The sequence below is a fragment of the Arachis ipaensis genome, chromosome B7, assembly GCF_059453495.1.
Source record: "Arachis ipaensis isolate K30076 ecotype BB chromosome B7, ASM5945349v1, whole genome shotgun sequence".
In the NCBI taxonomy this organism is placed as follows: domain Eukaryota; kingdom Viridiplantae; phylum Streptophyta; class Magnoliopsida; order Fabales; family Fabaceae; genus Arachis; species Arachis ipaensis.
The window spans coordinates 14,433,333-14,460,969 of record NC_142442.1 but is presented as its reverse complement, the minus strand read 5'-3'; the positions used below and the strand labels follow the sequence as shown (position 1 = coordinate 14,460,969).

Here is a 27,637-nt window from a genome sequence, read left to right as displayed (position 1 = left end):
TTTTTTGTATGTCTACTGGGCCTAGGCCCAATAGAAACAAAGAAACAATTCAAAATGTTATTATTTGTTATTATTTGCTTGTAAATGCATGACCCAACTGGGAGCGGACTTGCTGAGGGCTACAAAGTCAAGAAGGCAGAAAATGAATATGGGTGATCACTGATCAGACCTGACCGGATAAGAGACATAATGGGTTGAGACTTGAGACTAACTCGACTAACCAATAGAATATGAGTATGATAATGATAGTGATTGATCATATGATTCTGGATTATCGAGTATGAAGCTGAAAGCAGAGGAGACACTGTTGAGTGAAGTAATCCACAATTCCCATTTCACAATGACCGGCCCTCTTCTCCTCAGGCAATTCCTGCTTCATCACCGCCTTCTCTTCCGAAACTTCAACGGTCTCGCCGTCGGAGCGATTCCTCCTCCGCCTCCTCGCCGCCTCTGCTGCTGCTCCACCGTCCCCTCCGATCAGGCCGACGACAACGTTACCAGCACCAGCAGCAACCCTAGTTATGTTTGGAAAGCTAAGGAAGCATCATCATCGATTAGTAGCTTCCAGGATGACCCGGAGTTTCGGAAATGGAAGGACAAAGAAGAAGAGATTCTCAAGGACATTCAGCCAATTGTGTTGCTCACTAAGGACATTCTCCATTCTCGAAGGTAACCTTCTCTTTGCTTTGTCTTGAATGATTCTTGAAATAATCATAATCCCATTGTTTATGGCGTCAGGTACATGGATGGAGAGCAACTGAGTGCGGAGGACGAGAGAGCCGTTGTAGACAATCTCCTTGCTTACCATCCCCGCTCTGAAGATAAGATTGGTTGTGGCCTTGAATCCATCATGGTAATGGAACCCTCCTACTGCTTTGTTTGCTTCTGTTTCCAGATTTCAACTGCGTTGCTTGACGGTTCATAGTGTCCTGGTGTGGGTGAGATTTAACTGTGTGGTAATAAGATATGAGTGGATGATAGTAAAATGATTTCAAAGCCAAATTCTTATTATTACTATTCTTGTTTTACGGGGTTTTCAAGTTATTCTAGACCAAGGATGTTCCAACTATGTGATAGTTCGAGCTGTGGAGTATTCCAATGGTTATTCATTAGGATAGTGTATCTAGGATTAGTTACCTTAAGTTGTTTCTTTAATTTGAGTAGTGCTTATAGACTTATAGTACTTCAGTCATGTATATGCGGAGAAGAATACAGCTTATATAAGTAAAATTCTGCTTCTAAATATGGCTTAGTTTGCACATAATATTCCTAATTTTGTTAGGCAAACTATGTGATACGACTATGGGACAAACTAAGAACTGTCATGTGCTAATTCGTCAAATTATAAGAATAACTAAGAGAAAAAGAAGGTTTTGTAAACATGGTTAAATCATTTGTTCAGGAGATGCATTAAAAATTGGACATGACAATGGTTAATGATAATGGAAAGCCAAACATTTTACTATTTACAAGTTGTCGTTAGTCAACCCAATTATGATTTAGCCCATTTTATTTTAATAAACTTATGCATTAGGGTTTTGGAACTAAGAGGTATAAAAACCTCTAAATTTTGTATCCCCTTTTTTTCTTTTAATTTTCATGAATGAAAATTTTTTTGAGTTTCTTTGAGAAATTTGGGTGTAAACAGGAGAGGCAGAGTGATTCTCTCAACTGTTGCATCAGGAAATCAAATTGAGGTAGAAGAGTCCCTTTCTTTGATTTTCCATTTTATCCTGGGTTCTCCGTTCCGTATCACTATGGTTCTACTGTTGTCTTATTCATTGTTTGATTAAGATTATCAGCCATTAAATAAAAAGTTTCTTGTGTTTGTTGTACCTTCTCTGAAAATGTACCTTACCCCATTGATTTTCATATAAATTTCCTAATTTTATTGAAATATACTTAACCTGACCTGAAAATGTTGAACCCATATATTCTTGTCAATGGCCTGTTGGTTTATTTCCAGAGTAGGCAATGACTGTTGATATGGTTGTTTGATTCACATTATTTTTCTTGTAGGTTGATCGTCATCCTCAATTTCGACAATCAAGGTGTCTTTTTGTTGTAAGAACTGATGGTGGCTGGATTGATTTTTCCTATCAAAAGTGCCTTCGGGAGTATATTAGAGATAAGTACCCAATGCATGCAGAAAGGTTTATTCGAGAACATTTTAGGCGTGGGAGGGAGTGATTGAATCGGTATATAGTGGAGTCTGTGTTTTAATTTTGGTGTCACGGTATGTGATAATATGACTACTTTTTAGTGTCTTTATTATTATTATTCAGTTTTTTCTGCTTATTATTCAACTGCTTGTGCTGGGTGATAAATATGACTGAATGGTATATCAACCTTATTGTTAAAGGAACATCTAAAATGACTGAGTGAACTTTAGTTTGTCCGTGATGCAGAAGCTTGTGGAAGGACTTAGGTCACTGGTTGGCAATTAGGAATGAAATTTTGTTGGTTGACCTCCAATATTGTGTGAAATTTACTTCTGTCATAAGTACTCCCACCTGTGAACCTGTCATTTGTTGTTTTAAAATACATTAAGAATGATTAAAATTAAAATTAAGCCATTATAGATAAAATAATAGTGTGTTGGCAGACTTGTTTGGCTTACCATACTCAAAACAACTCAATTGCTCAAATGATTTGGGCAAGAAGAATGACATTAAAAAACCTTACTCATAAAGACAAGAATGCAAGACTGCAAACACAGCCAAATAAAAAACTCAAACATTCCTACCTTGTCCCACTTTTTTAGGTTTCATTTTTTCTTATTCTTCCTTGTTTATATGTTTAGTGTAAGAGAGTTTAGGGTCCTTCAACATGAATGTCCCCAGTCTGAAAGCACAAACCCTGCAAATTCTCATACGAAACCCAGTATTTCTATTCCTTGACAATGGAGTTATGAAGTAATACATCCATTGAGCTTATCATTTTTGTCATTTTGATTTTTGCTCTTTCATTCATTATTTAATTTCGTTCATCTTTGTTCAATCCTTTGATCCCATTCCACTCCACCAAACCCTTCACCTTCCCGGTATTGAACTGATCTGGCTTCTGGCTTCTCCAGAATGGGAGTCAGCCAAACTTGCTCCAACTTTTAAGAGAAGATGTTGCAGGTTCTTGTCCAGTGCATAAAGCTGCCCCAACCCTCATCTCGAATGTCCCTGGTTGACCATAATCCCCGAAGAAGATTTAACCAATCCAATCCCACTCTCTTGTGAGGATTAGTGGTGACCATCTCGGTTGAATTGGATCAGATCAGTCAATGAATGATTTCATGAGCGAGTGATCGTTCAGTTAAAATAACTCGTATGCAGACTATAAGTTTTTACACCTGAAACATTCCAAATTTAAATTAACTAAGTTTAGTAGTTTTAATGGTTAGTTAGGATTACTTTTTTTTAAATAAGATTAATTAGAAAAAAAAAGCTGCGTTTGAATAGGAAATATAAAAACTACTTTTTCTAATAGAAAATATAGAGTACATATTGCTTGCAATATGTTTTTAATAATGTCAGGGAACTGACTTCTTTTTAAGCTAACATTAGTCCATTTTTTAAAAATTATTTTGGGGAACTGACTTTTTTAAGCTAACAATAGTCAATTTTTTAAAATTGTTTTGCTTATTTTAAATTTTAGATCCTAAATCATAAATTCTCATTATTATAATATCAATAATGACAGGAACTTACATAATAGGCAGTTACAGTGCCAGCAGAGTTTTAACAAGCGTAAGCTACATGTCTTGGATTGGAAACCAGAATCTGAGATTTTGTCAAGTGACAAAGTGAGTAGCTCCCCATTGTTGAGCATCTTGGGGTGCCCATGGCCCCATGTGACGTCAAATTCTTGGTCTAACTTGGCAGCATATGCAACAACCATTATGGAGCCAACAAGAAGAGGAATTAGAAGCAAGTAACAGAGACTAGAAGAAACCATTTCTGCAACTAAAGAAAGCAATAATAGTAATAATTACAAGTGAGTAGCTGTGTTGATATTAGAAAAGGGTGATTAGTGCTTGTGTGTCAACCAGAGAAGGTAATGTTGGTATTTATACGAACCGAATTAGAGATTATGCTAAATGAGGAAAGACGTGCGAAATTGCATAAGCTAAGCCAGACTATAAGTTGGTGAATTTTATGGTGTTTTTGTTGTGTGTCTGAATTATCTAACTTATCTTTTAAAGTAAAAAATAAAATATTTAAAGTAAAAAAAATAAATTATTTAAAATTTATTAAATATTATTTATTTATCTTTTTTAGTAACTTAGGCACAATATTTTTTTTTTTTTTATCAAAGATAGAAGACTCGAACCCGCAACTTCTTAATTGAGTATGGGGAGATTATACCATTTGAGCTATTACTGGTTAGCAACTTAGGCACAATATTAAAGACATTATAGCATTCACTTAAATTGTTATACCTGAAAGCGTTCCATATTTAATAAACTAAGTATTAATTAGGAAAAAAAAAGGCTGCGTTTGAATAGGAAATCTAAAAACTACTTTTTCTAATAGAAAATATTGAGTACATATTGCTTGTATTTTTTTTTAATTACATTTTTTCTCTTAAAGTTGATGAGTTAAGATTTTTTTTTTTTAAATAGAAAAAATTCACCAATAAATATTTATCATCATTCTAAGTTTAGTAAAAAATTTCATTTCTATCTAATTTTACTTTTCACCAAAAAAAGTTGTTCCATTTGTTGTTGATCTTACTCCACTATGGTAACTATCATAATGGAAACAAAAATGCTATGCTATTTTAAGCAATTTTAATGTATCTTGCATTTTAGTATATATTTTATTACATATATATATATATATATATATGCTGTCTCGGCTGTACTACCAGAGGCTCTGGGAAAGTCGGAATAGAAGAGCACTCATCTTGGGTGGGCTTACTACTTAGATGCTTTCAGCAGTTATCCACTCCGCACTTGGCTACCCAGCGTTTACCGTGGGCACGATAACTGGCACACCAGAGGTGCGTCTTTCTCGGTCCTCTCGTACTAGGGAAAGGTCCTCTCAATGCTCTAACGCCCACACCGGATATGGACCGAACTGTCTCACGACGTTCTGAACCCAGCTCACATACCGCTTTAATGGGCGAACAGCCCAACCCTTGGAACATACTACAGCCCCAGGTGGCGAAGAGCCGACATCGAGGTGCCAAATCTTCCTGTCGATGTGAGCTCTTGGGGAAGATCAGCCTGTTATCCCTAGAGTAATTTTTATCCGTTGAGCGACGGCCCTTCCACTCGGCACCGTCGGATCACTAAGGCCGACTTTCGTCCCTGCTCGACGGGTGGGTCTTGCAGTCAAGCTCCCTTCTGCCTTTGCACTTTTGTACATCAATGCTACAAATCAAAATGATACACAGAAAGATATTTAGGTATACCCTCTCCATGAGAGTATTTAAAAAATAATGCTTCGAATTGTCTTCTAATAGAGGATTTTGTGACTTATAAGCTAATAGAGAATTTATTTTTTGTAATATCTGCCAAATATTTTTTTTAATGCTAATTCTTTAGCATAAAGAAAAATAAATCCCCCTCAACTATTCGTGTATGTCAAATAAAAAAATAAGACGCTAATTTTGTTAAGTCTTAAGTTGCAGGGAAATATCCAAATACATATCTTATTTTTTTTAATAATCCATATTTGTAGCAATGAAATACTTTTGTTCCTCCCAAAATAAAAAATGATTGATTAGAAATATCTAGGATCCATATTCTCTATAAAGGACCGGAGATGCCTTGCTTACATATCATTGGAAAGTGCATTAACATAAATACAGCAGTAAGAAGAGGTAATACAAAAGTATATAAACTATAAAAACGAGTCAAGGTAGATTGTCCTACACTAGCACTTCCCCTTAATAATTCCACGACAGAAGATCCTATTCTGGGAATAGCTTCGGGTACTCCTGTTACAATTTTGACTGTCCAATAACCAATTTGGTCCCAAGGTAAGGAATAACCAGTTACACCAAAAGATGCGGTCAATACAGCCAAAACAACGCCCGCATACTTAAATACTGTTACTTTATAGCTAGATTTCGTTGTGAAAGACCTATTTTACTGGATATTTCATTGGTAGAGCCAAAGAGTGTGAACTGTACAAGTTAATAATATGAATGAAATCTGGGAAGGGGCTCCGGGTTCGAATCCTACTGAGAGGTCTACTAGAGATCAGAAATTGCTGAAGAAAGAACAAGATGTTTCTTTTGTTCTTTCCGGATCGAAAAGTAAAGAAATGGTTAATATATTCAAGATAATTATGTATTTACAAAATACTGTCTCAATTCATCCTATTGATAAGGTGTCCCAATAACTAATACTAGGATAGGAAGATAAATCAGAAATTGAATTCATTTTAGGACTTACTCTTTTAGAGTAAAAGATGCCATGCCGCCACTCGGACTCGAACCGAGATGCTCTAGCACTGCTTCCTAAGAGCAGTGCTAGAGCATCTCGGTTCGAGTCCGAGTGGCGGCATGGCATCTTTTACTCTAAAAGAGTAAGTCCTAAAATGAATTTAATTTCTGATTTATCCGGGGGTTCCTTAATATTCTTATTTCCTCATCGAGGAAATAAGTTAATTAAGTGGTATATAATTTGCATATGTTTAATCGATCTGCTGATAACAGCCTATGCATTTTGTTATCATTTCCAATTGGATGATCCATTAATCCAACTGACAGAAAATTAATCGGAAAGTAAAGAAATGGTTAATATATTCAAGATAATTATGTATTTACAAAATACTGTCTCAATTTATCATATTTCATCAGATCCGGGATGGGATATGGTTCCGAAGGATGAACTGGACAGTTCCAATAAGATTTCATTCTTGAACAAAAATCCATTTTTTAGTTTATTTCATCTATTCCATGAACAGAACGGGGGGGGGGGGGGAACTAGTATTTTCTGAATTATATGAAGCCAGTAAACAAACGTCGAATCCGTGGATATTTGAACCCGAGTATCCAGGAAAAAGCAGAATATTTGATGGAAGAACAGGAAATCCTTTTGAACAGCCTGTTATAATAGGAAAGCGCGTAGGTGAGATGGAGGTTTGGGCTCTCGAGGGATTTGGTGTTGCTCATATTTTGCAAGAGATGCTTACTTATAAATCTGATCATATTAAAGCTCGTCAAATAGTACTCGCGACTACGATCATTGGACGAACAATACCAAAACCCGCAAACGCTCCAGAATCCTTTCGATTACTCGTTCAAGAACTACGATCTTTAGCTATGGAATTGAATCATTTCCTTGTATCTGAGAAGAACTTCAGGATTCATAGGAAGGTAACAAATATTCCTTTTTGGGTGGTTTACGAGCAGCTGCTCAATCGATTAGTTATGAAATACCATTAACTCTATGTGTGTTATCAATATCTCTACGTGCGATTCGTTGATACAAAAACTTCTCGATGCTATTGCTATGGTCCTTTCCTTGTAGGACAACTTTATAGGAAAATAGGAAAGGGGCAAAATATAAAAGATTCATTATTATTCTCACTTCAAGTCTGATTGAAGAACAAAATCTGATAGTTATATGAGTGAAATCAGACAGCTTCTATAGAAATAGAAATTAGGCACGTCCCGCTCGTTCAGCTCGAAACAATCCAATTAGCTCGCTGGGTGAAAAAACATTAGACATTCCATCTTCTGAAACCAATACTTTTGATGTTATTTGGCATACGATGATCTCAATATGTCTATTATGTATATGCACTCTTTGGGATCGATAAACCCTTTGGATTTTATTAACCAAAGAAATTCGACTTTGGACAATAGTTAGCTCAGTACAAAGAAAGAATCCCCAAAGAATGCCGAAAATTTTGGTTATATGTTCGTTCCAAGCGTCAACCCTCTTCCCTAGGTTAATGGATATTGAATCAATCGAACGAACTTCTAATACCTATATATATATATATATATATATATATATATATATATATATAGAGGACGTATAGCATGGTTGCAATTAAAATTTTAATTGATTATCATGTCTATTATTGTATGGACAGTGCTACGGTGCGGATACTTATTTTTTTTCGTATGTGCTAAAGAGACGTGGTTGTTGACAGACAACAACGCGTGTGAAATTTATTTTATGAATAAATTATCATTTGTATTCATAAAAGATACAAACGCTGATAAATATATCCATATAAGAATAAAATGACAGTTGTATCCACAGAAGATAGTTTTCATGTGCCAAGAATACCCTAACGGACTAATTGTGTAACCAACGTCTGGGTACTCTTGGCATACGGAAGCCATCTTCTGTAGTTATAATTGTCGTTTTATTCTTATATGGATACATTTATCAGCATCTGTATTTTTTATGGGTACAAAATTGTAATTTATTCTTTATTTTATTAAACAAGGCTGCATTAGGTTCAGATACTTCAGGTCTTGCCGGCTGTTTAATTCTTAATTATGTAAAATTAGTGGTTATGATTAAGCTCTTGGACTTTTTTGGTGTTGACTGGCAAGTTTGGGTAAAAGAATGGGTTTAAGTTGTTAATGAACCTTATGAGTCCATAGAATAATATAAAAAAAAGAAGTTGAGTTTAGGAAGTGTTATTTGGCTTAGGAAATAATAATAATAATTTAGCAGCAAATTACAAGTTAAAACCACTTGAAAAAAATTTAAATAAAACGAAACAAGTCAAAATCCAAACTTTCAATTTTTTTTCTAAAGTTAGGAGTAAAATTTGAACTCACGATCTTTAAATGAGTATGGAAAGATTATACTATTTAAGCTATAGTTCAATGGTAAAAACATAAAATTTAAACTTTCATTAAACATAGTCAAATATGTTTATCGGATAATTAATTAGATTAATGATTATGATAAATAATACTTTTTAATTTATATTTTTTTTTGGAACTTTTAATTTATATTAAATAGACATAACTGATTTATGTAAGGTTAAAATTTTATTTTTATTAGGTGATTGGAAATTAATCCATTCAATTATTTATGTGTATCAAACTTGTGGTTTTCACTTGTTTAGTTTTATTTTTATTTTTTTAAGTGGTTTTAACTTGTAATTTATTGCTAAGTTATTATTATTATTATTATTATTATTATTATTATTATTATTATTATTATTATTATTATTATTATTATTATTATTATTTACGATATTTTTCAATTTGACCTGCTAAAATTAATCTGTTACGGATCTGAGCTTTATTTAAAAGTTTACTGTTGGATAATGAATTGCTGTATGCACAAGGTGAAGTTCGAACTCTTGATTATTTCTTAAACGGACTAGTTATTATTGTTTTTTTGGTATATCCCATCATCATCATCATCATTATAGACTATGCTACATGTATATTAAAATTAGCCACCAAAATTTTAGTATAAAATAAATATTAGAATATAAATATATATTGAAAATAAATTAAACCATATATATATATATTTATACATAAATTCTTTAATAGCTTATTTTGGTGTATCAAACTACCAATATTTTTGTATTATTATTATTATTTCTGAGGCCAAATAACACTTTTACTAAATCCAACTCTTTTCTTTAGGATTTGGATCCTCTAAATTTTGAATTTTACTTTAGAAAGTAAAGTGTGATATCTCACTGTTTATTTTATAGGTAGGACCAAGAGAAAATATGAGAAAGAAACTATGAGAAAATGAAAGATCACACTTTATTCTTTAAAGTGAAAATTCAAAATTTAGAAGATTCAAATTCTTTCTTTATGTTATTCCATAGACTCATAAGGTCCATTAACAACCCAAACCCATTCCTTTACCAAAACTTGCAAATCAACACCAAAAAAACCCAAAAACTTAATCATGACCACTAATTTTATATAATTAAGAACCAAACAACCGACAAGATCTGCAGCATCTGAACCTAATGCAGCAGCTACTTCGTTCAATGGAATAATTTTTACACGCGTTGTTATCTGTCAAATACCACGTCTCTTCAACATCAAATACCACGTCTCTTCAACACATGCTGAAAAAAATAAGCATCCGCACCATAGTACTGTCTATTATTGTATATGTACCATATTGTGGTTTGATCAAAATGTTTGAGATATATAGTCTCTGAAAATAATACTTGCATCAATTTCATTCTAATAAAGATTAGATTCAAATTGGTTCGATAAGATATGATAGTAAGTATAGTACTAAAATCGCCAATAAATTAGAGTTCAAATGATATAATTTCTCTGTACTAATTTAGAAGTTGTGAATTTGAGTCTCTTTATCTTTAGAAAAAAGAAGGATATAACACTAAAATTTTATATTAGTGTGGTACCCTATTATAACTACTTATTTAGCCAAACAAAAATATTTTATATATACTAAAAATAATTATTAAATTAATCAATATATTAATTTATGTATTTTTTAATTAAACAATTAGTTACTAAAATAATTGAATATGTTATACAGAATAATCAAATCTATAATTATAAATACTCAAACTCTTTTAGTAGTATAACAAAAAAATTATAAAATATCAAATATGTAATTTTATATAACAAATTTTATATAACAAATTATAGATGTTTCAGATAAAAGAGAACATAACTAACGAAGTGATTAGGCCACGACCGATTTTATGGGATAACGACAAAATACCACAACAGTTAAGTCACCAAAAAAACTGATTTATTGGCTGTACGGTAACATGAATTTAAATTAAGTTGATGCTAAGGTAATTTTTCACAGGAATGCATGTTAACCTATTAACCTCTCTGCTTAAATGAAACTTGATAGTTTGTTGGGTTTCGTACACCTTATATGAAAACGTAAACCTCAATAGTTGATTGCTAATTTTCCAGTTTTTACTGAGATATACTTTGCCTGACATGTTTGTTGTGTTTCCAAATAATGTTGAACTCATCTATTATTACCTGTTTGTCAAAGACTTGATCTGCTTCCTTTCAGAAAACTCAAGTACTTAAATCATTGGGTCTAACAACATAATTCTCTCATCCTAATCCTCAATCATAGAAACAAAGAGCACAAAACTCTACAAACACAGCCAAATAAAATCAGAAACAATCCAACTTCATCGTTTTTCTTCCTTTTCTCTTTCCCATACCTTCACAAATTGAACCTGGATTCAAACAAAGATGGGCAAGGCCAAAAGAGCTTAGGACGCTTGAACTTACATGTTTCCAAGCTGAAAGCACGAACCCTGTGACGAGAGTACAAGTAGATGCAATTTGCTTCGCAGCCATGGTAGTCTTCAACACTGAGAGAAAAACTGCAGCTTGCACCCAACACAAAAACCACGTTACCCAAGTTCTCCGCATTGAGCCACCCATGATCCATATCAAGCTTGTAAACCTTGATAGCCTTATTATTCTCATCATAATATTCTTTCTTTTCAATGTCAGTATCAATATCAACCAAATAGAGGCTCCCATTACAATCCACCAACCGCTTCTTCTTCTTTGCCTGAAAATCGCAAAGGATTGGACTGAACTGAACCAGCTTCAGGGTCGAACAATCGACCCAGAAGATGGTTCCACACTTGTCCACAGCATAGAGCTGCCCATTGCGGAGGATGACATCATCAAAACTAGAATTCCCTGCGTCTAGGGAAGTCCAACCCTCATCTTCATCAATTCTTGAAACCGACAGCCTCCCACTGCTGTAGAGTGCAAAAACCATGCGTGATGACTCATCAAAAGTTTGGGAAGTTGAATTCGGAAACAATATTGCTTTAACAAGATCAAAAGGCGTGAAAGAAGTGGACCCGGAATCGCCTTCTTGACGAGTAACGAACTGTGTGAGCGCATAGGCTTCAAATAACTCAACCAAGCGGAAGTTGCAGAGGTTGAGGAGCTTTGGTGGAGTTTTACAGTCATATGGGTGTGTAACCGTTTCTGAGAGTGGTTGGTCGGTGAATGGATCCAAGAGCTGAACTGGATTGGATGTGGAATTTCCGACCATGATGATCCAACCCTTCTCAGAAGAAGATGAAATTGAAGATGGTTGGTAGTGGAGACGGTAGAAGATTGAGGTTTGTGTGACCGTGAAATTGGACCAACGGATGGAGATCCGTTGACCAAAGATGGTGTGAGAGAGAGGAGGAGGAAGGGGAGGAGGAATGGCGGAGCGCCATGAGGTGCAGGTGGCGCGGATGCGGAGGATGTGGATGGTGACGGAGTGGAGGTGGTGGTTGGCTATGAGTGACAACAATTCCTTTGGAAGATTGGACCACTGCCCTGCCACTGTCTTTTCTATTGTGGCCATGAAAGAGTGATAAAGAAGGAGAATCTCCAATTATGTTGAGATTATCTGCAATTATGTTAGATGAACCGCAATTTGGGGTCAACGTATATAAGTCAACAGAGACATGACTTTTTGAGTTCTGAGTTTTGCGCCAGAAACACGCAAAGGTAGATAGATGAGCGAGCTAACTGACAAAATCATAATTCGTATTCATCGTTACCATTTTCCAAAGCAAATTACTTAGTTTTGTTTTCTTTTTGAAAATTTATGAGTTTATTAATCATGACATTTTAATTTTTTGAAGATTTATCTGATACTTTCTTTTAAGATTTATAAATTTATTAAAAAATTTACCAATGATAAGATTTCAATAGCTATATTCTATTGTTGGTCAAAAAATGATTAAATTAAATTTCATTTGCCTCGACTGACGACTGAATGATAGTTTTATGCTATATATATATATATATATATATATATATATATATATATATATATAGCTAAACATGACTACGAGCTAGTGAGCTACAGTTTTATTGAGTTGTAAAGTATGGACTAGTCCAATGTTAGAGGGACTCATCTCTCACTTGAACTTAATTCTAAGTACGATTTAAATAACAAGGATGAAAAGTTTAAATGAATATTACAAGAGCCATTCTAGAATATCCGCCAGCAAAATTCAATTAATTAGAAAAACATCTGGTCAATAAATATAATCATAAAAGTATTTATTCACTAAATTTTTTTAGATGGATCCGACAATTTACAATTTTAAGTATCACAACACATTCATACTATACACTCACTCACACAACACTAAAGAATTCCTTTTCAATATTTAATATATTCACAAAGGTTCGAACCTAAATACAGTGTATTAAAAGACACATGGATTACTATTTGAACTATGCTTTAGCTGCATTTACTAAAGCATTAAAAAAGAGCACACCAAGAGACCCAATTCCAAGACGACTAGTAAATCCTGTAACCAGCCAACCACCCTGTCGACCTCACCAAAGAACACAAAACCCTCAATGGCAACAGAATAAAAACAGAAATAGGAAAAATTATCCAACCATCAACAAAATGAGACAATGAAAATCAACCTAAAAAGAAGTTTTTCATAGTTCACTCGCACGCAATGCAATATTAATCCCCTGCTTTATTTAGAACTTCAAGAATTGGAATCATAGGAATTGGGAAAATTTATCAAGAATGATCAATGATAAGTGTTCCTCAACCCAACCATGAATAAACTAAAAACAGAAAAGTTTAAGAAATCAAAGGAAAGGACTAACAACAACAATTGAAAGAAAATAACACTTGATCAATTTCGTGAAAGATGTTGATAGATTCTGCGTAAATTAAAATCCACAACCAATGCAAAATCCATAGAGAAGTCCTTCATTTCATTTCCACGCATGAGACAAAAAGAAAAAAGGGTTGCTAAGGTTATTATTTATCTTACGTAGCAAAATCTGGTCAAAGTTATGAACTAGAGTCATCACAATTTTCTCAAGATGCTACTAATTTTTGTTTGTTTTAGGATTAACATATTAGTCGTGAGACAAATCACGGATCAATCCAAGTTTTCCCATGTGCATTGTAGATAATCTTGCCGGAAATATCAATTGGACGACACCGTTCTCCGATCCCATCAAGATGTTCTTCTTTCAAATGGCTTCATCAACTTGGTGGTGCTGATCATGATCATCACTACTACTTCTTCTTCTTCCACCGCTTCGCACTTTATTTCTTCCATGAAATAAAGCACTTTCTTCGCATCACCTTTTTCATCAACATAACTATACAAAGATTATGAATAAATACATATGATATTGTTCGTGCTCTAAACGAGTTCATGATCTATAAAGGTAGAGACCGGAGATTCTAACTTCATCAAGTACAGAACTAAATTGGGAAATAATTTGTAAGACACTTCGATGCTAAAGTTAGTAAAGTATTAGGTAGTGAAAATCTTTTTTTTTTTTTTCTTTTAACTTTATCCTATAGGAGTGCCGTTTTCTCGACATTTAGTGTTTATTGTAGTATATTATTGTCGAGATTCGGCGGTTACAGACTTTAATGGCATAGCTGTTGTGATATTTTGTCGTTATCCCGTACAATCGGTCATAGCCTAAGATTGAACTACCAACTCGGTCCCTGTCCATTTTCAAGAATGACAACGTGACCCCTCAAAATAAAATCGATCCACTTCGGTTCCTGTCTCCACGGAAAATGCTGATGTGTCATGTTCAGAAATTGACAGAATTCTAATTGTCTCTAAATTTAAATTGATTAAGGGTTTATTTGTCCTTATAATTTTTTAAACAATATTTTTTTTAGATTATTTTTTTTATTTATTATATTAATATTCTTTTTCCAATAAATTATTAAATATATGGTATAATAAGTACAAACTAATTAATAAATTATTCAAATTTAAAAATATCATTTATTATGAAACTAAATAAATCATTCTCAAATATAATTTTTAAATACATAAATAATAAACATTAAAATTCAGTTAATACATTAATAATAATAACCCTATGATATACTATTCGTATTATGATCTAGATAATTTTTTACAATAATATAAAAACTAATGAACACATTACTTGATATATAGTAAAATATTTTTGAGTAATAACAAATTTAATTTTTTATCTCTTTAAACTAAATTAATAATTCTATTTAATATCTTTATATTAAAATACACTATGAGCAAGCTACTAATACTAAATGAAATAATTAAAATATATAACCTTTAATGAAATAATTAAATACTAATTGAAATAATTCTATTTTTTATCTCTTTAATTGAATTTTAATATACTTAAAATTTTAATTAATCTATATTATTCTTATATTGATAAATCTGTATCAATCTATAACCTTATGATCATATGTATTATTAATAGATTAATAATATTATTGATACTTTAAATTTGTTGAGTTTATAAATGGTCCATCATATATATATATATATATATATATATATATATATATATTTATTTATTTATTTATTTATTTTATTTAGTATTAGTAGTTTACTCATAGTGTATTTTAGTATAAAAATATCAAATAGAATTATTAATTTAGTTTAAAGAGATAAAAAATTAAATTTGTTATTACTCAAAAATATTTTACTATATATCAAGTAATGTGTTCATTAGTTTTCACTTTATTGTGAAAAATTATTTAGATCATAATACTAATAGTATATTATAGGGTTATTATTATTAATGTATTAACTGAATTTTAATGTTTATTATTTATGTATTTAAAAATTATATTTGAGAATGATTTATTTAGTTTCATAATAAATGATATTTTTAAATTTGAATAATTTATTAATTAGTTTGTACTTATTATATCATATATTTAATAATTTATTGGAAAAAGAATATTAATATAATAAATAAAAAAATAATCTAAAAAAATATTATTTAAAAAATTATAAGAACAAATAAATCCCAACCAATTTAAATTTAGAGACAATTAGACCCATGTCCATTTGTGAACGTGGCACATCAGCATTTTTCGTTCAGAGTTGACAGAAAAATACCCACAGGGACCGCGTTGTGTGACAGAATCAGGGGATAGGAACCGCCGAACCGATGTGGATCAATTTTATTTTGAGGGATCGCGTTGTCATTCTTAAAAATGGATAGGGTCGGATTGGTACTTCACTCATAGCCTAATCACTTTGTTAATTATGTTCTCTTTTATTTAAAACAGATATAATTAGAATAATAAAATAAAGACAATTTCTTCGTCAAAAAAATTCATATTTTAAAAAGAATTTAGATAGCTGCTTAATCAATGATATTTATAAATTTTTTGTTATAAATTATTAATAAGCAATTTCAAATATATATATATATATATATATATATATATATATATATATATATATATATATATATATATATGAGAGATATTGACGTGCAATAATTTTTAACATGACTTAATTGATCTGCACATTTATACTGACTTAGGGCCCGTTTGGGAACTCTAGAAGTAGCTTTTTTTAACTTTTGACTTATGAAAAGTAGTAGTATTAATGTCGGGTGCAATTTTCAAAACCAAATTGCAACTTTCTAAGAAGCTATTTTGGAGCTTATAGAGAAGTTAAAAAAGATGACTTCTCTCATAATACTTCTACTTTTCATTACATTTCTTTAAAATAAGCACTTTTAGAGTTAAAAATCCAAACACAAAATAACTTATTTATAAGTTACTTTTAACAGAGTCATTTATTGTTTAAGTTATTTTATCAAAATGAACTTAATTAAGTTAGTTACCCAAACTGGACCTTAGTTATTAGATTCTGTCCATTAAGCTAAAAATTTAACCATTTTTAAAAACAAAAAAGGAAAGAGAATCAGGGGTTTTGGCTGATTCAATTGAAAAAGTGCATTTTTTCTTCCTTTGAATATTCTGCATATATATAATTTTTATTTTTAATATTGTTTATATTGTTATTTAGATGTGTTAACGTTCTATATGCATATTGAGTTATCAATGGTTGGTGATTCAATTCGCTGAAACATACCATTCACGAAGAAGATAAAGGTGCTCAAGAAGATAATAGGCAACCTTTGGGACTTAAACACGTTCATGGCACTGGTGTTCGTGGGACTCGCCTTCACTGTGTTGGGCTAGCACAGTCTTGAGAACCACTTGTCCAGTGAGGCGAATACTGAAATAGTGAAGATGATGATATTTTACGAGGTATTATTATTTAGTAGCTTCGCATTCTTGTCCATGTTGGTGAAGGGCTCAAGATTTTCTTCATCCTTCTCAAATCTGAGGAGGTTGATTCTCAAGCTCAAGGTGCTCCGCAGTGGTATGCTTGTGTCCACCACGATCTTTGTTGCGGGTGAAATCTTTTTTATGCTTTCTATATTCAATTTCATCTAGATTTGTGTCGCAAAAACTTTCTCTCTGGCCTTTGCGGTCATGGTCGTATTTTTTTTTTATTTACTCAACCCAATTTCAATCCAATTTCAAGGTCCATCTAATTATTTTGTTATGTGGCCCATGTAAAGAAAAACAGTTCTTTCAGTAAGATTTGATTATTTTGTTAGGCACAATTTGGATAAACAATTTAATAAACTCTTTTTGAAAAAATTAGTTTAAACAATAAATAATTATATTAAAAATAACTTATAAATAAATTATTTTGTATTTGTATTTTTAGTTCTAAAAGTACTTATTTTATAAAAATGTGATAACAAGTAGTAGTATTATGAGAGAAGTCATTTTTTTTTAATTTTTCTATAAGTTTTTAAATAGTTTCTTAGAAAGCTGTAATTTAATTTTAAAAATTACACCAGACATTAATACTACTACTTTTCATAAGTCAAAAACTCAAAAAAATTACTTTTAAAACTTACCAAACAGACCCTTAATCTTTATGATTTTGTCAGCCATGTACAATTAAAGTTATGAAAATCGATCTAGTTATTAAATTTTTTTCCTAATCCAACTTATTAAATTCCAAAATTCACACTAAAATATGATAGGTTATCAAATTTTCTTCCCAAGGAAATTAAAATAAAACAAAAGTTCAATACTAGTAGAGAGAGCACTATTGATTTTTTTTTCTGCTATTTTGTATATATATAGCAATGTTAAAAATGCTATTTGTATATTAAAATAAGCCATCAATATATTTGTATATAAATACATGTTTGATTTAATGTATTTTCAATATGTATTTATATTTTAACGTATTATATTAATGGCTGAATTTGATAACTAATTTTAGTGTACACGCAACATAATTGATAGTAATGCACGTGTACTTCACGTATAGTAATTCAAGATTTCTTATTTGAATTTTTTTTTAACATGGTCTAATTGATATGCACATTTGCACTAACCTCGTTATTAGATTCAGTCCACTGAACTGAAAATTTACCCATTTTTAAGAATAGAAAGGGGAAGAAAATTAGAAAATTTGGCTGATTCAGCTGAAACAAATGCATTTGTTTTTCTCTTTGAATATTCTACATGTATATAATTTTTACTTTCAACATTGTTTTTATTGTTATTTAGATGTGCTAATGTTGTGTGTTTATTGAGTTATCAATTTCTTGGTGATTCCATTTGCAAAAACATATCATCTGTGAAGAAGATAAGGGTATTCAAAAAGATAGTAGACTACCCTTGCAATCTAAACATGTTATTCATGGCACCGGTGTTCATGGAACTCGCCTTTGCTGTGCTGGGCTAAAACATTCTTGAGAACCACTTGTCCAGTAATGTGGATATTAAATCAGTGAAGATAGTGATATTTTACAAGGTATTATTGTTAAGTTGCTTCGCATTCTCGTCCCAGTTGGTGAGGGGCTCAAGAATTTCTTCATTCTTCTCACGTAAGAGGAGGTTGATGATATCTTCCATCGATTAGTCAAGCTCAGGGTGATGCACGATGTTCTGCTCGTGTCTGCCATGATCTTTGTTACGGACAAAATCTTTTTTATACTTTTTATATTCAATATCATCCAGATCTGTCTTAGGAAAACTTCCTTTTTGGTCTTTGCGGTCATGGTTGCTATGTTCTCGACTTCCCTTTACATGTATATATGCAAGTTCATATTTACTCTTAATCCAGCACCAGTCTAATTTCAAGGTCCATCTTTTTTTTTGGTGACTTAAAAAAAAATAAACAAAAACTAAGAAAGAAAAAAAAAAAAAAAACAAGAAACTGCTTAAGAAAGGCAGTCCCGCTGAATACTACTCTCAAACTCCTTCCAAGGCAATGGAAGCTCCACTTGGGGAGAAATAGTCCTCATTGCAGTCTTTGCCATGATGTCTGCTACTGTATTTGCATCTCTCAAGATCAACCGAAGATCAGCACGCCATTTCCAAGACATGATATCTCGGATTTTTAACACCAAAGGATCAGTAAACCCAGAGCAATCTTGTAAATTATTGACAATAGTAAAAGCCTCCACACAGTCTGTCTCACATATAATGTCTCTTTGTCCCGAGTCCCATGCTAAAAGAAAGCCTCTCCAAATAGCAAACAACTCTCCTTGCAAAATGCTACGACTCTCAATTGTTCCCAGACAGCCTCGTTGCCACCTTCCCTTCCAGTCTCTGCTAACACAAGCAAAACCAACTCGAGCACCACTGCCAGGATAGCTAGCATCACAATTAATCTTAAAGGTACCCACTGAGGGGGGAATCCAAGAGCCACTAATGGTTGAGGGGATAGATAGTCGTTGCAACTCAAAAATATTTCGGAGCTCCTTTTCTAAGGACAAAGCCATACCAATCACCTTGTCTGTGGTCCAATGCTCGTGAGGATGAAAGATCTCGTTGTTTCTCGAACACCAAATCCACCAGAGACCAGAAAAGAATCTAAAGGGGCGCTGTTTGCTATTATGTAAGAACCAACTCATCAAATCCACTGGTTGATCGGAGATCCCTAAAGCTTGCCAAACAAGTTGGGCTTTTGGACAATCCCGAATACAATGTAAAACCGACTCCTGACTTGAGAAACATCGTGGACAGCTATCCGTGTGCGAAATGCCCCTTCTAAAACGAAATGCAGCAGTAGGAAGAGACTCCCGAAGACATAGCCAGGCCAAAAATTTGTGCTTTTCCGGAACATGTTGACGCCAAAGCCAAAGCCAATTACCCCTATCCTCCCAACTAAACATCTTCTTACTGAGCCATAAATAACCACTATGAGCATCATAAACCTTTGAGGCCGCACCAGTCCAACACCAACCGACCTCTGAACCAGCTTGAACATCTGGGTTGTAAGAATTAATGTTGCTCTGCAGAGACTGATTCAGAGGAGAATAGATATTCTCAAGGTTCCACTGTCCAGATGACCAAAGGTCCAAGATCCTGAGATCCGAATCAGAAATGTGAACATAATCCATCTCCTGACACAGTCGCCCCTCTCTTCTCCATTTAGAAAACCAAAAGTTCTGTTCCAAATCCCCAATGCACCAACTAAAACCTTCCTTTAGGATATCCCAAGCTCGACATATACTCTTCCAAACATAAGATCCACTTCCTCGAGACCGACTAAAACAATCATCCTTAGAAGAATGGTATTTCTCCGTCAACAGTTGAACCCATAGCTTGTTGGGATGGTGAAAAAGTTGCCAAACTAGTTTTCCAAGAAGAGCAATATTGGCACAAAAGGGATCTCTAATTCCTAGACCTCCAAACTTCTTAGGAGTGACCAACACTTTCCAGTTAACTAGATTCAGGCCTCTACCATCAGCTTGACCCTTCCATAGAAAGTTTCGCATCATGGATTCTATCTTATTAGTTACCCCTTTAGGGAAGAGAGATACTTGCATGCGATAAGTAGGAATCGCAGTCACTACCGAGTTGAGCAAACAGAGTCTGCCTGCCTTATTAAGCAATCTTCCTTTCCAGCTGGCTAGCCTTCCCCGAATCTTGTCCAAAACATCGTTGAAAGTTGCGCGTGTCACCCGAGAGTGATTAAGGTTCACCCCTAAATACTTGCCCAAATTCTGAACGAATCTGATGGAGGAGACTCCAGTGAAAATCTCTTTTCTTGTCGCTGAAACATTCTTGGAGCATAGCGCTTTAGATTTTTCCACATTAACCTTCATCCCAGAGGCTCTGCAGAAATTTTCCAAAGCTACCATTACAGTTTGAACTTGCTGTTTTTCAGCTTTACAGAAAAGAAGCAAATCATCGGCAAATATCAAATGAGAAATTCTTGGACCCCCTCTAGAAACCGCAACTGGCTTCCACACGCCCTTATCAACTTGCTGATTAATAGAACAGGACAATCTCTCCATACACAACACAAACAGATACGGTGATATAGGATCTCCTTGCCTAAGACCCCTGCTCGGAGTAAAGCTATTTAATCTATCCCCATTCCAGAGGATAGACAGTGAGGAAGCAGTGACACAACGCATAATCAGATTGACTGTCGGAGGAGGAAAGCCAAAACTCACCAGGGTTTGTTTCAGAAATCCCCAATCCACTCTATCGTACGCTTTCTCCAAATCAATCTTAAAGGCCAGGGTGCCTTTCTTTGACTTTGTCTTCTTCATGAAATGGAGAACCTCTTGTGCTACAATGATGTTGTCAGGGGTTCCTCTCCCCGGGATAAACCCTCCTTGAAGGGGCCCAATAATCTCTTTGAGATGGGGACGAAGTCTATTGACCAGGACCTTCGTTATAACTTTGTAAACCACATTACAGAGACTAATTGGTCGGAAATCCTTCATGGAAACCGGGTTTTCTACCTTCGGAATAAGAACCACAAGAGTTTCCATCATCCTTGGATCCATATCCAAACCAGAGAACGCATGACGAACCATAGTCCAAACATCAAAACCAACAATCTTCCAGTATTCTTTAAAGAAGAAAGCCTGAAACCCATCAGGGCCCGGCGCCTTAAAAGAATGCATACTGAAAACAGCCGACTTAACTTCTTCCAGAGTAACTGGCGCTGTGAGGCTACAACAGGCTTCATCATTCAGGGAAGGCAGTGGCACATCACCAAGACAACCTAAGTCTACATCCTCCGACTGGTAGAATAGGCGTTTATAGAAGGATTCAGCTTCCCTTCTAAGGACATCCGGGTCCGTTTCCCACACCCCATCTTGAAGAAAGAGACCATGAATTTTATTATGCTTTCTCCGCACAAGAGTCTGGACATGAAAGAACTTGGTATTTCTATCCCCAAATTTTACCCACTGCTCTCTGGATTTTTAAAACCATAGAAGTTCCTCCTGCACAAGCGTGTTATTAAATTCCTCAATCAGCTGTTTTTCTTTTTGTCGCATAGACAAATCTTCCATTACTTCAAGTCGCTTCTGAAGGAAATTAATCTGTCTCTCCAATTTGCATTTCCTAACAAAAATATTGCCGAACACTTTAGAATTAAACTCCAAAGAGTTCTTCTGCACTTCTGAAAGCTTGCCGTGCATCTCTCTGTAGCCAGCCTGCCATGACTGGTTCACAATATTTCTGTACCCCGGATGAGTTGCCCAAGCTGCAATAAACCGAAAAGGTCTATTCTTTTTCGGTTGGGGACGACCTGTACAGCGTACTAGGATAGGACAATGATCAGATTGAAGCCTATTTAAGATTTCTGCGTAAGCCTCTGGAAATAGAGATAGCCAGCCACTATTGATACAAACCCGGTCAAGTTTTTTCGCCACCTCAACACCATTTTTAACCCTTCTGTACCAAGAAAATTGTCTTCCAATAGTCTTCAAGTCAAACAGATTACTATCCCCTAGAGAGGCAGCAAGCCGATCTGCATGATGACTCGAGAAGAGGCAACCCTTAGATTCATGAGAGAATAGTACTTCATTAAAATCACCAAGAACAATCCATGGCCCGCAGAAAGACGAAGACTGAGTAACAAGATAATCCCATAGCAAAACTCTGGTATTAAATTGAGGACTACCATAGATACCACTGCACCTCCAAATCACATTATTTACCTGAACCTCAACTGTAACACACTGATCGAAAGCATCAACCCATTTGCAGTGAACACCCTGTATTGCAGAAAGGAACCAAATACCCCCCTTGTGTCCTGACGCCTCCACTATACCAATAGGGTGATAACCAAGTCTTTCCCAGAACATTTTCAAGTGTTGAAAAGGACAGTGAGTTTCAACCACAATAAAAATTACAGGTTTAAATTTCCTAACCAGCTCTTTACAATTCACCCGGGCTAACTTATTAGAAGCACGCCTAATATTCCAAGCTATTATATTTAAACTATCCATAATATAAAATATAAAAATATAAAACAAGGAAATCAAAGTGCTTCACCAACCTCAAACCGAGGCTTGCCCAGCGGAAGTGACTCCCGTGACCTTCAGGTTTACCGGATCTCCCTGGAATATCTCCTTAATCCCGCCTACCGACGCAGTAACAGCCGGCAATGCGCCTTCCTTCTCCAATGGAACCGCCACGGTAACACCCTCCTTCACGGTTGCAGGAAGACATGACGATGCTTCCACCACCGTGCCTCCATTCTTCTCAACTGGCGAGCTCTGTAGGGACCCCGGCCTTGGTCGTTTCCGGAGAGAGGACCCGCAAGGCACTGGGGTGTGTCGGGTTGAGGAGATCGACGTCTCACCAACACGGGAAGCGCTGTGTCCGACCTTGACTCGTGACCCGACCCTAGCACGATAGGAGCTTGATCCATTCGTGTGAGAGAAGTGAATGGTGGGCCTGATTACTCTACTCGAATCGATTCTGGATTGAATGCCTCTTTGGACCTTGTTAGCTTGCTTCTGACCCAGCTTGGTTTTACCTTTCCTCACAACTTGCTCCCAGCCTGGTTCATCATGCATGCAAGCTTCCTCAACATTATTTCCTTCCAAATTATTAGCCTCCAAATCTTCTTGCAAATTCGATGCAGGATTCTCGCCAGTAACGCCACCTACCACATTAGGTTCTACTTCATTTGAATTGTGACTTTTGGTCTCAGGATGTGGCACTGCCTTTGTACCGTCCCGTGGCTTGGTGGCATCGGAATCAACACTCTTTCCTTCCCTAGAGTCTCTACCCAAGCACTGTGCCATATCGTGACCATAACGTGCACAAGAGTTACAAATTAAATTTAAACTTTCATACTCCACTACATGAGTTACGCCTTCCACAATGATATGCTTGATCACTGGCAGTCCTAAATTTATTTGAACACATACTCGGGCATATCGTCCTCTCTCAGCCAATTTAGTGGCTAAGTCCACTTTGATGGGAACTCCTATTGCAGAAGCAATACGCATCCTGGCCTGTTCCTGATAGCACCAGATTGGGAGCCCCGAAATCCGAACCCATACAAGCGTAGACCCGAAGGATTGCTCACATGGCCGAAAATCTATATCCCACGGTTTTACAGCAACATAGTGCCCCTCAATCAACCACGGACCACCAAGCATGACCTTCTCACGATCTTCACATGCATCGAATTTTACCATGAAGTACCCAAACCCCACATCAAGCAGATCAAAGCCACCTTTGATGCGCCAAACCATCCGAAGCTTGTGTGAAAGAGCTGTGTAACTATAATTTTTATCAAGAACCTTAATCACTAAAGCTTCTCGATAAGGCTCTGCCAAACAAAGCTTGGCTTCTTCAGTGAAGTTTACACATGGAGGTTGGGAATCGCCCTGCTTGCCCACCACCGTGGCTATACTATCCCCAGATAGAGATCCTGCAAGTGCAAACACCTTCGATTTCTCTGGACCAATGACTTTATCTCTAAAGGAGATCTTTGTAGGATTTGAAAAACCCCCTCGTGAAAAACCCTCCTTGACACCGGATGCACCCCCACCCACACTCTCCCCCTTATCTCTTCCGACGGCATGGCCGCCATGCTCACTGTGTTTCGCCCTCAAACACTCGTTCCCGCTATCTCCTTCTCTCATTCTCTCTGAGTACGGAGTACGTACTCTTTCTCTGCTAGGGTAAATCGAATTAATATTTCAAGGTCCATCTAATTATTTTTGTATGTAGCCCAAGTAAAAAAAAATATCTCTTTAATTAAGATTTATTAATTTGTTTGTGACATTGTTAGCCAGGTATAATCAAGCTTCTGAAAATCGAACTTGTTATAAAATTTTCTTCTTAATCTAACATATTAAATTACAGAATTCACAGCAAAACAAAGTAGGTTATCAAATCTTCTTCCCAAAAAAGTTAAAATGAAACAAAAGGTTAATACAAGTAAAGAACTATTGATCTTTGTTTTTTGCTATTATATATAGCGATGCACGTGCGATTTACGTGCGATGCATATTCGATTCATATGCAATAATTTAAAATTGGTTATTGGGATTTGTTATTTTTATTATGCCACACTCTCTTTTGATGAAATAAAAGCTAAGTAAGTTGCCATATAATCCTCCCATCCAGGTATCTCCTCGGAAGAGTCCTCCTTCTCTAAAGAACTCGTCAGAAAACTGTTAGACATAGCTGGAGCAAGTGCCTCTCCGAGTGGTCCAAAGTGCTCCACCAAAGGTCCATTGGAAGGGGGTCTAGTCGAGGCTCCTGTGATATAATCGGTTGATGCTCTTGTGGCGCATCTGGCTGAGGGTCCGGATCCAACCATAAAGGAGAATCAAGATGAAATGTTGGCAAGGACTCAGGCACATGATCCACATGAAATAGAGACTGAGGCAGAAACGGATAATACGTACCTCCAAGATGTAACTCGAAAAGAAGGAAGTCGTAGGGATACCGGAATCAAACTCTAGGCTAAGTAACGGATGCAAAAATGGACGATCATGCAATATATACATACGAGTGCGAGACTCTCTCTATATGACGGTACTCCCCTAGAGAGGGTCCTCGTAGCTGAACATATCCGAAATCTCAAGAAGATGACTCTCGATCCCACCTATAAAAGTGGTGAATAGAAGGGGGGGTGAGAATCTTAAATTCTCAACAGGATATAAAGAGGGAAGATCGAGAAAGTCTAGTACTTTAACTTAGCAGTTATATCATTACGGTCTCAACTTTAAGCCGTTATGTACAATATACAGGTATAACATAATAACAAAAAGGAAAATAGCAATCACAAATACACACAATCACAAGTCACAGAGTAAATACAGCAGGCAATCATGATGCATGTCGATCTCTATTATAGGTCATGAGCTCATGCATCGGTTAACTACTCGCAACCCAACGTTACTTGGGACTAAGCCCGAATATGGCTTTTCAACTCTGTGCACCCAACATACGTGCCTCATGGGTGAAATGATGTACATTTAGGGAATTCAGCAATTATCACAGAGCTTGACGCCATGATATTTGATCAAATCTTCTTCCAAAGAAAATTAAAATAAAACAAAAGGTGAATACGAGTAGAGTACTACTGATTGTTTTTCACTACTAATTATATATATAACGATGCACGTTCGATTCACGTGCAATAATTTAAGATTATTTATTTGGTTTTTTAATTTTTATTTGTTAACATGATCTAACTGGTCGTTGCATTCGAGATCTTGCGTGCATTTATTCGTTTTGTCCGCAAGATTCTCCGCAGACCTCCTCCAGCTCCGACTTAGTCTTCGACTGTGCAGTCGTCAACTGCATCGTTTCCGAGTCAGCAACAGCCAACGGCGCATTCGATTGCATCGTCTTCTGGCTCTTCTCTATTAGTTTTAAATACCATATTTTTAATTTTTAGTTTTTAAATACTTATATTTTTTTTAGTCTTTTACAACACAACACACCCACCTATCAGTCACACACATTAAATTACAGTAGACTAAATGGGTTCTTTTATATTAACCAGTTTCAAATATTAAGTAATTTTCCTTAATAAACTTCTTTCTTGATAGTGATAGATCCGATCCAAGCTCTTATATGGAATCTGGGCCTACGAAAGCTTCAACTAAACCCACTAGAGTCAGGAAGAAGCCCACATCGATGACTGACTATGTGCTATAAAGGAGGAATGACAAGGAACAGATAGCTACCATGCTGAGGCTATGAACATCTCGTAGATGACGACAAGGAAGAAAAAGGAAAAGAGTTTGTAATTTCTTTCTTTAGTCTTCTTAAAAGATTGTACATTAAATAGTAGGTATGTTGCATAGTGTTTGTTTGTTTCATTAATAATATGACATGAAATATTGAGTTAGGCTTCTTACATATATTGCTTCTACTGAAACAAAAGGTTAATACAAGTAAAGTACTACTGATTTTTTTTTTGCTATTATATATAGCGATAAATGTGCGATGCACGTTCGATTATATTCAATAATTTAAGATTGGTTCTTAGGAATTGTTAACTTTATTATCACATATGGTTGTATCATAGATGCCATACTCTCCTTTGAGGAACTAGAAGCTAACTCAACAACCATATGATCTTCCTATCCAGGTATCTCCTCGGAAGGGTCTTCCTCCTCTGAAGAAGTCGTCAAGAAGTCGTTAGCCACAGCTGGAGCAAGCGCCTCTCTGAGTGGTCCAAACTACTCCACCAACGGGTCCATTGGCTGAGGGTCTAATTGAGGCTCCTGTGGTACATCCGGCTGAGGCTCCTGTGGCATAGCTGGCTGAAGGTCCAGATCCAACCACTGAGGGGAATCAAGATGAAATCGTTATGGAAACACAGGCACAGGATCCACCTGAAATAGAGGCTGAGGCAGAAATGGATAATGTGCACCTCCAAGATGTAACTCGAAAAAGAGGAAGTCGTAGGGCATATCAGGATCAAACTCTGGGTTAAGTAACAGGTAAGAAAATAAACGATCATGCAATATGTACATACAAGTGCGAGTCTCTCTCCATATGATGGTACTCCCCTATACAGGGTCCTCGTAGCTGAAGATATCCGAAATCTCAAAGAAGATGACTCTTAATCCTATCTGTAAG

General features: G+C 35.2%; 2 protein-coding genes across 4 annotated transcripts; one reads left to right on the top strand and one right to left on the bottom strand.

The window, feature by feature from the left end:
- Window positions 1-121: 121 nt before the first annotated feature.
- LOC107609866 (protein DCL homolog, chloroplastic) lies at window positions 122-4,239 on the top strand. Of its 3 annotated transcripts, none has more exons than XM_088494147.1 (4): window positions 122-669; window positions 739-853; window positions 1,649-1,697; window positions 2,020-2,157. In XM_088494147.1, the coding sequence occupies exons 1-3, from the start codon at window positions 281-283 to the stop codon at window positions 1,694-1,696; spliced, it is 552 nt and encodes a 183-aa protein (XP_088350273.1). In that variant the 5' UTR covers window positions 122-280; the 3' UTR covers window position 1,697; window positions 2,020-2,157. The 3 variants fall into 3 exon arrangements, with proteins under 3 accessions (XP_088350273.1, XP_020963002.1, XP_016167403.1); XM_021107343.2 differs by lacking the exon at window positions 1,649-1,697 and adding an exon at window positions 3,694-4,239 and having other exon boundaries at window positions 124-669; window positions 2,020-2,236; XM_016311917.3 differs by lacking the exon at window positions 1,649-1,697 and having other exon boundaries at window positions 125-669; window positions 2,020-2,487.
- Window positions 4,240-10,884: 6,645 nt separating this feature from the next.
- LOC107609962 (F-box protein At2g26160) lies at window positions 10,885-12,379 on the bottom strand. The gene has a single exon (XM_016312026.3). The coding sequence runs from the start codon at window positions 12,275-12,277 to the stop codon at window positions 11,120-11,122; it is 1,158 nt and encodes a 385-aa protein (XP_016167512.1). The 5' UTR covers window positions 12,278-12,379; the 3' UTR covers window positions 10,885-11,119.
- Between the last annotated feature and the right edge of the window lie 15,258 nt (window positions 12,380-27,637).

What these genes read in the sequence shown, in the direction of transcription:
- LOC107609866 (XM_021107343.2), top strand. Translation starts at nt 281, where the DNA reads ATGAAGCTGAAAGCAGAGGAGACACTGTTGAGTGAAGTAATCCACAAT. An exon ending in GACATTCTCCATTCTCGAAG is followed by an intron (nt 670 to 738) that starts GTAACCTTCTCT and finishes TTATGGCGTCAG; the next exon opens with GTACATGGATGGAGAGCAAC. An exon ending in GTGGCCTTGAATCCATCATG is followed by an intron (nt 854 to 2,019) that starts GTAATGGAACCC and finishes TTTTTCTTGTAG; the next exon opens with GTTGATCGTCATCCTCAATT.
- LOC107609962 (XM_016312026.3), bottom strand. Translation starts at nt 12,277, where the DNA reads ATGGCCACAATAGAAAAGACAGTGGCAGGGCAGTGGTCCAATCTTCCA.